Raw genomic sequence first — 12,304 nt, 5'->3', positions numbered from 1 at the left:
GACTGGCACAATTCTGGACCCCTAGTGGTTTTCTCATTGGAAGATAAGGCTTCCAAAGGAAGGGCAGTGTGAGCAAACTGAGAGGCAAAGCATAAGTATTTGTGCATGCAAGTGGGTTTAATTCCCTCAGTGTTCTCATAGATCTCTACACCTCTCATGCATGCGTCAAATGAGATAATGCCTATGAAAAAATTTGTAAAACTGAAAGTTCTATATACATGCTAGCTATTATTATTATGTATTTTATGTTTCTGCATTATAGTAAAATAGCTAGCATGTATATATGTATATATAGCACTTGAAGTTTTGCAAAGCACTTCCTTTACACACACACACACACACACACACACACACCTATAACTATCTCCCTATCTGTCTATCTATCATCTATTATTTGAGCCTCACAACAACCCTGTGATATAGGTGATTTTATTATCCTGAATTTGCAAATAAGGAAATAGAGGCTAACGAGATTAAATGACTTTCCCAAGGTAATGTAGCTAGCAAGTGTCTGAAACTGTATTTGAACTCAGGTCTTCCTGATTCCAAGTCCAATCCTTGATCTTTAGTATCTATAAGAGTCTAACACAATAATTAACAAGTTTTTGTTAAATTGAACTGGATTGGAGAAATACAAAGAAATGCTTTCAAAATAAACAGAATTTATAATATATGTCTCCTCTCAAGTAATAATTGAAAATCTGTATTTTTACAGATTTAATTTCATTACACAAATCATACTAGTATGTTATTGAAAGACATTCAGAGTCATCTTCCACAGTGAATGAATATAATTGTTCTAAAATAATTTCCTTTTGGCTATGTGGTATGTAATAGTTCTTCCTAAAGATTAAGAGCTTCCTATATTGTGCAAAATAGCAATAGTACACGTTATGCAATTATGCAAGTTAGTTTTATGACAAATCTAAATAAGAAAAATTGTAGGAAATATGGACACTCAATGAAATAGAGGACTTCCAAGCATTCTTGATGAAAAAGAAAATTTGACTTTCAAATACAAGAAGTAAGAGAAGCATGAAAAGGTAAACAGGAAAAAGGAATCATAAGGAACTTATTAAAGATGAACTATTTACATTCCTAAATGTAAAACAAATAATTGTAACTCACCAGACTTTTTTCAGTATGAGGATAGTTGAAAGGAATATATATGTACATATACATACATATATAGATGTATAGAAGGGTATGTGTGTGTATATATCTATATGTGTGTATGTATGTGTATATACATGTACATGTATACACAGACAGAGGACACAGGATGAGTTGAATATGAAGGGATGCTATCTAAAAAGTAAAATTGAGGTGGGATAGGAATATATTGGGAGGAGAAAGGGAGAGATAGAATAGGGTAAATTATGTCACATAAAAGAGGCAAGAGAAAACTGTTACAATGGAGGGGAAGAGCAGAAAGGTGAAAGGGGATGAGTCAACCTTATTTTCATTGGATTTGGCTTAAGGAGCAAATAGCATGCACATTCAATTGGATATTTTCTGCAACAGTAAAGTAGGGTGAAGATAGATGGGAGGGCAGATTGGGGGAGAGGGAAGTTAGAAGCAAACACTTTTGAAAAGGGACAAAGTCAAAGGAGAAAAAATGAACATATGGGGGGATAGGATGGAGGGAAATATAGTTAGTCTTTCATAATATAACTACTATGGAAATGTTTTACATAACTACACATGTACAACCAATATTGAATTGCATGTTTTTCTAGTGGGGGTGGGTGAGGAGGGAAGAAGGGAAAGAATTTAGAGATCAAAGTTTTAAAGACAAATGTTAAAAATTGTTTTTTACATTCAACCGGGAAATAAGATATACAGGCAATGGGGTATAAAAATCCATCTTGCCCTACAAGAAAGTAAGGAGGGGATGGGGAAGGACATAAGAGACAACAGATTGGGGAAAGGGATGTTCAGTATGCTAGCAATGCTGGAGTGGGGGCAGGAGAGAGATGGGGAGAAAATTTGTAACTCAAAATCTTGTGCGACTTAATGTTGAAAATTTTAAAAAAAATCAGGAGACTAAAATAGTGAGTAAAATATAAATAAGATGCTTTATGTATAAAGAACTAAAATATTTACCCGTTGTTCCTTCTCTTTCTCATCTGAGCAGAGAGGGAAAGTAAAGTTTCTTTATTTGGAGATGGATGAAGATGGTAAGTGGAGAGACAGAAGGAAGAAAAAGAAGGGTAGGGGCAATGAGAGAGGAGTGACCTGGAGAAGAGAAAAAAACCTACTTAGATCAGTTGTTTGAGTTATAAAGAATGTTAGGAAGTTTGAGAGAGGAAAATATCACTACCATTGTCTGCACTTCCTCTTTTGGACAGTAGGAACGAAGACAGGATTTGTGGGGAAGGGGACTTTGCCAGTAAAGCCTTTAGCAGTGTGAGTGGACATTTATGCATATCTTTGGGATTAATGGTTGCTTATTGCATGATTCGTATTTAGCTTCCTTGTTTTCATAAAAAAAAATCTCTGTAATATTATGAATTTTGTGCTTTCAAGTACAGAGTAGATTTCAATATAATTAGGAATATGAATATTTATATATATATATGTTACAGATACATATATACAAATACACACATATGTATGTTTACCTGGGAAACCTAGGAATATATGTATTATAAGTATATGTGTATATACACACATATATGCATACATGTATGGACATACATGCATGTATACATTCTTACATACCAGGTTTCCCAGGTACTAGCTGAGTGAAAGTTCCCAGAAGAGTATATTTTTATCCTTTGGCTCACAGGTCTATCTATGACATTAGAGTTTGACTCATAATCTGAAATGATTTCTTATTTCATTTTTAATGCAAAATAGATTTAAGATGTAATATTTATTTACACTTCCACTAAAATAATTTTCTGATGCCTCATCATGGAATGGTAGTGACTCTCATATTCTCGAAGGCTTTGCAAGCAGACCACAAGCTCTGCCAGGCACTATCAGACTTCTGGTACAAGCCCAATGACAGACTGTATGTGCATTGTCCAAGGGCCAGCCTTGTTAAGTTCAGAAAGCCTCATCACCAGGCTGGCTGCAAGGGGAGGAAATTTTTGGCCACAGAAAATCTCAAAGGCCATCTAATAATCACAGAGGGGTCCTACTCCAAGTCAGCAAAAAGACTACACACACCAAGAGAAACCAAGCACCTGGAAATATTGTAGTATTTACTTAACCCTGAGTTCTCTAGGGCTTTCTGAAGTAAATTTCTTCACAATCTTACTATTTAAAAAATCTTTAAGAAGATTCTTTAAGAAGATTCTTTGGACAAGTGGTTATGTAGACGTCAAAGTTTGTTTGAGGGGAGGTATTGTGGGGAGAGATGTTCATGATTTTTGAATGTATTATATAGGTACATTTTTTTTAAAATGGAAGAATGCAACAGCCTAAAAGCTATTCTGGGAAAGAGAATGGAAAAAGGGAGAAGTATAGAGGAGAGCAAAAATGCAGTAGACAAAAGAAAAGTGGCTAGCATTAGCCTGATCCTCACCTTAAACTAAAATTAAAACAATAGTTAGACATGTACAGTAATCTCTCTTTTAATGGAAGAATAGCATGCCTCGGCAGCACTGTCAAGTGGAACAACTTGGTGCTGTACCAAGTTATGCAGCTGTTCCACAGGAAAATGGCAAAAAGGCTTCAATCCAAAGCATCCAAATAAGGCATGATTGTTCATAAACAGTCACTAGGGTCCTCACATTCAAAACAAGCAAAACAACATTAGCATCTAGGAGGGCAGGTTAGAAACTCAATAGTATCTCATCTGAACACATCACCGTGTAATTTATTTCAAAGCTATCAGTATGGCTATTCCATCTAAAATAAGGGTAGGGACAAAATCTGATTTTGGCATTTTATAGTTAAGAAGAAATTTTTCACAAATTACAGATGGGGCTATGGTCTGCTGCAAGGTGAAAATAAATGGCTATGTAAGTCTTTACCTGAAGACTAGAAATTGATCAGACCAAAGCAGGAGAAAGGAGGATAAAGGTAACTGGGAAACAGATCTTTATATTTCCAAATGGAGCCACATTGTCCTGCCTCAGCCTGTTCCCCTAAGTGCCAAATCAAGAAAAGAGTAAGCAGGTCCAAATGCAGTAACAGCAGACCTGGGGTATCTGCCTATGATAATATTTGCCTTATTTGAAAAGGTAATTTCAGTTCAGTTTTTGGGGCATTCCTTTTGTCTATATATTTCAGATTTTTTTTTTTTTTGTAGAAATGGGAGTAGGGAGTGCGTGATTAGAAAACCCTTGATTAATGGATTTCTTCTCTTACTTTTTGTAATTTCCTCAAACAGGCTGGGGGAAGATCCACTGGTCTGGACTCTTCTGATCGACTTGCCCTCTTATAACCATGCCACTAACTCAAATCCTAATGGCCAGCGCTACTGAACCTCAATTCAAAGAGCTCCTTTGGTCCTGTGCCTTGTCTTAGAAACCATCTCCTTGCTGGGTGTGGTGTCCTCCAGTAGCTAAATAACTCCACGAAAAATGTCATGGCCGGTGGAGTGTGCAGTGGTAATAGGAGGATAGAAAAACCCAAATTCTCTTTCTCTCCAGGAGTGCAGGAAGAAGTCCTTTATTGGGAGGTTCTTCCACAACTGACCCTCATTTCCACTGCCAGAGGTTATATTTCTCAGAGGCTGTACCAGCAGTTGTGTGTTCTCTCCCCTAGACGACTGCTCTTTCTTTTATTTCACATAATTGATTGTGAAGAATATAGTGAGTACATGAAATTTTTCAAATTATAATATGGGAATTTCACTGCTACAAAAGAAACAGAAGAAACAGTTCTTGACCTTAAAGATACTGCCTTCTTTTTTGGGCAAAAGATATATTCTGCTTAGGTTTAGCTTTGAAGAGTAGTTAGGATCAAAATGGTTATGTGTTCAAAAAAATTTTTTAACTTCCCAGAGGGAATAAGAAGAAGGAAGGAAAATAATGAAGAGAAACTCCCAAGAAAGATGAACAATAGAGAAAGAATTGACAATTCAATTATAATTCAACATTTACATTAAGTGCCTACTCTGTGCAAGGACAGAGGCAGCATGCTTCAGTAGTTTGAGGGCCAGGTTTGGGGAGGGAAGGATCTTAGGTTCAAGTCTTGCCTATTAAATATTACTGTATTTCAGATTTCCTATACCAGTAATTCCTTATATGGATAAAATCACAGGTCTAGTGATCACACACACACACACACACACACACACACACACACACACACTTCCTCCTCACTCTTAAATTTCAAGTAAAGGTGGTAGACACCACAGCAATGTGTGTGTGTGTACATAGACATAATAAAAACATCAAACCTTCTCTCAAGGGTCTTATGGCTCAATAGAGGAATAGCAAATGGAAACACTATATTCTAGGCATAGGAGTACTGTATAATAAATGATCAAATAAGATGAGTGTTATCAATCCAGTTTGTTAGAAATGCATGCCACTAATAACATTAATACAAAGAAAGGCTGAAAAGGTTGGAACCAGACTGGGAAAGCATTTAAATGCCAGGCTCAGGAGTTTGTATTCTATCCAATAGGTAAAAAGGAGCTACTGAAGATTTTGGAGCAAAGGAATCCTTTTGAAAAAAAGGACTTTTGATCAAACCTGTGCATTAGGAAGAATAATTTTAGCTGCTACATGAAAGATGTACTTGAGAAAGGAATACTGGAATCAGGACACTATTATGATAGTTGAGGTAATAGGGACCCAACAAAGGTAGTCAAAATAGGAATGACAATGAGGAGATGGATGTAAGAGTTACTATAGCTGGAGAAACTGACAGAAATTGGCAACTAATTAGATGGAGAGAGCAAGGGAGAGGAAATAATTGAAGGCGACAAGTTTTTGAGCTTGAGTGACTAGAAAGAAGAGGGTGCTATGTAAGGGCTGAGGAAGGATATTTAAGCCTTTTGCCAGTACATTGACATTACGACACAATTCTATTTATCCTTTTAGCCTCACACATCTAAATAGAAATTCCTATCACCATTTTGTCCATCTCCATTTTCAACTTTTTTCATATTAAAAGACTTGGAGTACTAAGGATTTCTTAACAATTGGACAAATATAATTAAAGATTCTGATTGAAGAGTTATAATGCCATTATCTTCCTTTTTCCTTCTTCTTAAGTATTATGCAGAAGGCCAAAGAAAATAGAATTTAAGAAATAAAAGTTAAATATATTTACTTTATTCAAACATTGTACTTGTAGTTGAGAAATATTTTTTAAATTTTTTAAGGGGCAGGAAATATTCAGGTTTCATATAGGATCTATATGTTAAAATGAGAAGCAACAATGGCCTATATTTAAGGTATGAGAAAAACTAGTTTACTCTAATGACACACTTAATGGATTAATTTTCGAAGAACTATCAATATTAACTAATAACATTTATATCGGTGATAAATAATGGCTGGTAAAGAGTACAGATTTAATTTTACAGAGATGTTATAGAGTTGTTGAATGGTAGAATAAAATTAACATAAAATTTCAAAACAGCAACCTGAAAACCTTGTCAGGAAAAATTCATCACTTGGAAAACCTACATTGCATTAGAAGTAAACGCACAGTCTAAAAAAGATAATGGTTTAATCTTAATATTACAGAAGCTGGCCCATAAAGAGATATATTCAGAAGGCAATTCAGTTCTACTAAAATTTAAATTAAAATATGAATCAATTATAAATCTTTCTAACAGTTTCAAAAGATAGCTGGCTCTTGAAGATTACCATTTACTCTTGTTCACTTCTAGTGTGACTTCAATATTTGAAGATTTACATGGAAAATAAGCATTATCAGGGAATAAGTTTAAGATAGATGTTTAGGAGCACTTTTATAAGTGACCATAAAAAATAAGAATTTTTGAACTGAAAGGGATTTAAAAGTTGATTTAGTCTCACCATTTCTTTTTACATATCAAGAGATTCTGGGTAAGTGACAATGTTTTTAAGTTCACTGTTTCACAGCAAATCATTAGAACAGATGCTTGATTAGAATCATTTCTGTTTTTTTTTTTTTGTTTCATTTTCATTTATTTCATTTAAGAAAAGAAATATTTTAGAGGAAGTTATTTTATTCATTATAGTTATTTATTTCTAGGTATGTCAAACTTCACTAGTAAGATTTTGGGTCTAGATGTTTTCTATTACAATCAGACCTCCCTTGAGATCTAGGACTTGGGGGCGGCCAGGCAGCACAGCGAGTAAGAGCACCGGCTCCAGTGTTGAGAACACCTGGAGATCGAATCCCGGGCTCAGACACTTAGCACCCACCCAGAAACACCTGGCCGTTAACCTTGAGCAAGTTACTTAACTCCAATTGCTTAGGGGCGGCCAGGTGGCTCAGCGAGTAAGAGCATCGGCTCCAGTGTCGGGATGACCTGGATCAAATCCGGGCTCACATACTCAGCACCACACCCAGAAATAATAACTGGCCGTGTAACCTTGAGCAAGTTACTTAACCCCGATTGCTTTAAAAAAAAAAAAAAGAGATCTAGGACTTGAAGAAAAGCACATTTGTGATTTCTGGCTATGAATAGGAGGTAGATTCTATAAGAATAGAAAAAAAAATACAGTCAGAACTCTCTGGGTCGTTACTACATTACTTATTTTCTTGTTCAGATCTTCATTCAGGTCCTGTTGGTTAATGATCACTAGTCTCACAATCAACACATTATGTTTCCCTAATAATGAAAAAAAAAACCTCAGAAAGTTACTTGAAATTGGTACCTGCCCAGACTGCTTTGCAATTTGAAAAGTTTTCAATGAAAGGTTCACCTTCAAGAACACATACGTATCATCAAATTCATGGTGCAACAGTAACCAGTTAAGTTCAGCATCCTTTCATGGTAAAGTAACTTACTGAATGGAAAAAAAAATAACCTTTCATTCTGGGATTTCTTCCTCAAAACTTCACTAGATGACAAATCAGATGTCCAACATCTCACAGACAAATGACTAATCAGGTCTTGATTCAAAGGTTTTATATTTTAGAGATCACTTTTACATGAAAAGATTTTTTTAAATGGCTTTCCACAGTTAAATGTTTAATTAAAACAGTTATCTAATAAATTATTCATTATGTCACTTACAAGGGTTTTCCTTTGGATTCACAAGTCAAAACTAATGGCTGTCCTTCTTGTGGAAATGGAGTAGATGGTATAATCTTAACTGATGGTGTATCTAGGGAGAAAAGAAAATTAAAAAGGTTATTAGCAAAATCAAACTAGTTTAAATTATATATTTTTAAATGTATAGTGTCCCTATTTGCAGATTTTTTCCAATTATAGACCTGAAATTATACACTTTATAAAAAAAACCTCCTTTTTCTCAGTTGCTAAATTAGTCTCTGAGATAGTAAGAGCAAAACTTCTTGTTCATGAAAAGCTAAGCAAAGTACCTGAATAACTTATGAATTCATTGGTTACATTACTGCTGAATTTAAAAGTGAAATGCCAAAAAGTGTTTAGGATGAATATCAAGCATGCCATACAATTGTTTCTACTTCTATTTCTAGATGTCTATGAATACTGTTATTAAGAACTGAATGCATTAATGCACATTTGAATAAGAACACTTTCATTGTTGCAGTAATCTGGAACCCATAATGAGCATCCAACAATGGGCTGATAGTTAAATCACCTTCTTAAAATCATTAGACAGAAATCTTTCTGAAAATGTAATAATACATTTAGAATATAATGACTTGTCCCTTAGTAAAGTTAGCAAATCATTTTTAAAATAACCAATAAAAGTTACCACCTTGTCACAAACTTTTAAATGCTAATCTTATACAATTTCAGTCATTTTATTTTACACTAAAAAGGAACAATTTATCGGAAGAAAATCCAAGCACAGTCTGACAATAATATTTACATATATCATAAATATGCTGCATAATAATCCCTTGGCAATATAAAAAAGTACAAACTTTATGAAATCATAGGTAAAGTAAAGCACATTAAAATGTAAAAACCAAAGGAAGAATCTTAGTTTCTACTTGATTAGGAGAATTTGTTTTTGTTTTATAATTAAGAAAAAAGTGCATATTTTCCTGAAAGTTTACTTCATAATAATAAGCGTAACTTAATTTTGACAGCAATAAAATTCATATTCTCTGTTAAGCAATATTAGCTAAAGGTCCTATTGCAAGGAAGTAAATTTTCTGTTATAGGAATCATTGAGATTTGGTGGAATAAGACTTCTGACTAGAATATGGTTCTGGATGGGTATGTCCTATTCCCAACAATTGGACGGAGACATATGTCTATGTGTATATGTATGCATATATGTGCATAACATATGTCATATTACTTATAATACATATTCCTCATCTATGTAAATCCTCATATATATTCTCTCTACATAAACAGATATAGTTCTCATATTCATTGTTACTTATGGCTAAATATTATGTTGTTGTTTGATTATTTTCAGTCATGTCTGACTCTTTGTGATTGCATTTGGGTTCTTCTTGGCAAAGATAATGGAGTTGTTTGCCATTTCCTTTGCCAGAACATTTTTCAAATGAGGTAACTGAGGCAATCAGGGTTAAGTTTCTTGCCCTGAATCACACTGCTAGTGTCTAAGACCAGAACTAAACTCAGAAAGTTGAGTCTTCCTAATTGCAGGCCTGACATTCTATCCACTGTGCCAAGCTGCCCTGGCTGTTGAACCATTTCCCCAATTGGGGGCAGCCATTTTTTTAAAAGTGTCTTTTCACTATCACAAAGAAGACAGAAGGGGGAAACAGATGAAGCATTTGTGAAGCCTCTCAAGAAGTCATGTGCATTTCACAAAAGCATGATTAAGTAGTGATGAGGAATTTCAATTATTCAAATAGCTATTAGAAGTCTTGATTTGTCATACTGATTATTTCATCCTTCCAAAAGCAGAGGAATCAGTGAGGGGAATGGGGCACTCTATTCTGGTTCCAACAAGGAGGGATTAGTCACTGCGAAACAAATGCTGGGAATCTTGGGTAAAGGGTATATTCTATTCTGTTATTTGAAGTAGAAGAAAGAAAAGTCTAAAAAGAGAGTTGTAAACAGGGCAGTCACCTACCAGCCTAGATTTTTTAAAATGCATGTTTAGAAGACAGTACAGTAACAGAGAATACATTAAAAGTAGCACACAGTTAAAGTAAGAAGAGTGCTAATCACTGTAGAACTTAGAATTACCTGAGGCTAGTAAAAAAAGAATGTTTTTTTTTTTATTTTATACTTTATGCAGGAAAAGAGGAGGATAAAAAAGGGAAAAGATCCCTACTTTGGTATACATAATGATAAATAATGTCAGAGAAAAGAGGTAGAACCACTTCAGCTTTTTGTTTTTGGTAATTTTTTAATTTAAAAATGTGGCAAAAAAGACTATTTGAGAGTTGATCCTTAATATAACTTGGGGCATAAAGAAATATCTCACTCCCCTTGATGAATTCTCTGGGTTCAAATGCACTATATCCTTGGGTACTGAAAGAATTGGAAGATGTAATGGTAGAGCCACTGTCACTGATATTTGGCATAGTGAAGAAAGGTGGAGAGTTTTTGAAAATGAAAAAGAATAAATTTTGCAAAGTATAGATCAATGAACTTAAGTTACATTCCTTGAAATATCCAAAAACATTTTTAAAGGGATATTAGGAGAAAACCTAGAAAAAAAAGAAGCAAAGAACATGATTTCATAAAGAACAAATCATTCGAGAAAAATCTTATTATCTTTATGCGATAGGGTGACTGGACTGAAAGATCAGGAGAATGCTGTAGAAATAGTTTACATCAAATTTTAACAAATGTTTGGATGAAATTTATCAGTTGAGAAAGCTCATTAAACCTTAGACTTAATGAGACAAGTGTCTAGGATTAGGAAGGTTATAGTCCCTTTCAATTGGACAGAACACATATGAAATGTTTGGTTTAATTCTGGGTGGCACATTTTAGGAAGGACATTGATATAATTGAAAAGGTTTAAGAATATGCCATAAGAAGTAGTGGGATCATAATAGCTGTAGCCAAATATCAGAAGTGATGTCAATGTCCCTTTGAAGCCAAATCAGATGAATGTTGCTGGGCCCTAGAACACAGAACTGGGAGCAGTTGAAGAGGGATTAAGCTTTTTTTTCCGTTTACTGCCTGAAGGCATTTGTAGAACAACTAGCAGATTTTGCAGAAGGAAATTTAGGACTAATAGAAAGAAATGCTTCCACATAATTTGAACTATTGCAAATGGAATGACATGCCTCAGCTTGTTAATAGGATGGCCAGTTGCTAGGTAAAGTAAAGGGGCTTTTTGTTCAGATATGGGTCTTCCCACTCTGAAATTCTGAGACTACATAATTCTATGAATAAGTACTGTACCTTATTCCCCAGCATGGAGAGGTTAAGATCTCTGAGGCAAAAATAGTATCCACATCAAAGATATCATGGAGCTTTTGAAGAATTGAAATACTAGCTGAAGAAATACTTTGTATTGAGTTGCCATACACTAAAGAGAACTCATAATTTTTTTTATTATAACTTCATAGGTACTATGAGCTCAAATGTAAAGAATTTTTCAAATAACTTCCAGAAGACACAATGAAAAGAACTTTTTGATATGCAGCATTACCACTAATTTGGTTCACTAAGCACTAGAATAAAGGGTCAGCTTAGAAATTCACTAGATGTTCAGGAAAGGCAAACTACAGCTAAATATTCATGTCCTTTTAACCTCAGCTTATATTTCAGTTTAATTGAGTGTCTGCTGCTGTAACTTCTTCTTGAATATGCAACCTTCACTTTTTCTCCATTGGATAAAAATAGTTTCTCATGATCTATAAAAATGGTAATTTCTTTTTGTGTTGCAAGTTTAACATATCTGTAAACTACTATATCTCATCGAGTCTTGCAGGATGGTCACTTGACTGTGGGAAAATAGATTTGAAAATTCACCTAAAGCTCTAGTTGATATTTGCATCTAATACTACCAACCACATTAGAATCATTCTTTTCAAACACAACATTATTTAAAAATGCACAGAAAGATTGCCAAAAAAAATTAGTTTATATTTTATCCTAAAGGTGATAAGAAGCTTTATAGAGTAGGTGGTGAAATGATTAGACATACTTTGGGGAGATCACTTTGGCAATTGCATGGCAGATAGATTGGATAGGAAGAGTTTAAAGGGAAAATGTCCAATATGAAAACTATCACCAAATAATGTACTATCTATCTATCTATCTATCTATCTATCTATCTATCTATCTATCTATCTATCT

The 12,304-nt window shown here is 34.4% G+C and overlaps 1 protein-coding gene across 4 annotated transcripts in view; it reads right to left on the bottom strand.

The window, feature by feature from the left end:
- Positions 1 to 12,304, bottom strand: part of CADM2 (cell adhesion molecule 2) — a 1,406,063-nt gene that overhangs the window by 157,743 nt on the left and 1,236,016 nt on the right. For all 4 annotated transcript variants that reach the window (XM_069093916.1, XM_069093917.1, XM_069093918.1 and 1 more), the window contains exon 6: positions 8,144 to 8,234. In XM_069093916.1, coding sequence (XP_068950017.1) covers positions 8,144 to 8,234 — 91 coding nt within the window. The remainder of the gene's footprint in view (positions 1 to 8,143; positions 8,235 to 12,304) is intronic.

This window comes from Petaurus breviceps, unplaced genomic scaffold (assembly GCF_028583685.1).
Source record: "Petaurus breviceps papuanus isolate PSGF00001 unplaced genomic scaffold, PetGlider_PUasm1.0 213, whole genome shotgun sequence".
NCBI lineage: Eukaryota > Metazoa > Chordata > Mammalia > Diprotodontia > Petauridae > Petaurus > Petaurus breviceps.
The sequence above is the reverse complement of the archived record's forward strand: the minus strand, read 5'-3'. Positions and strand labels throughout refer to the sequence as shown.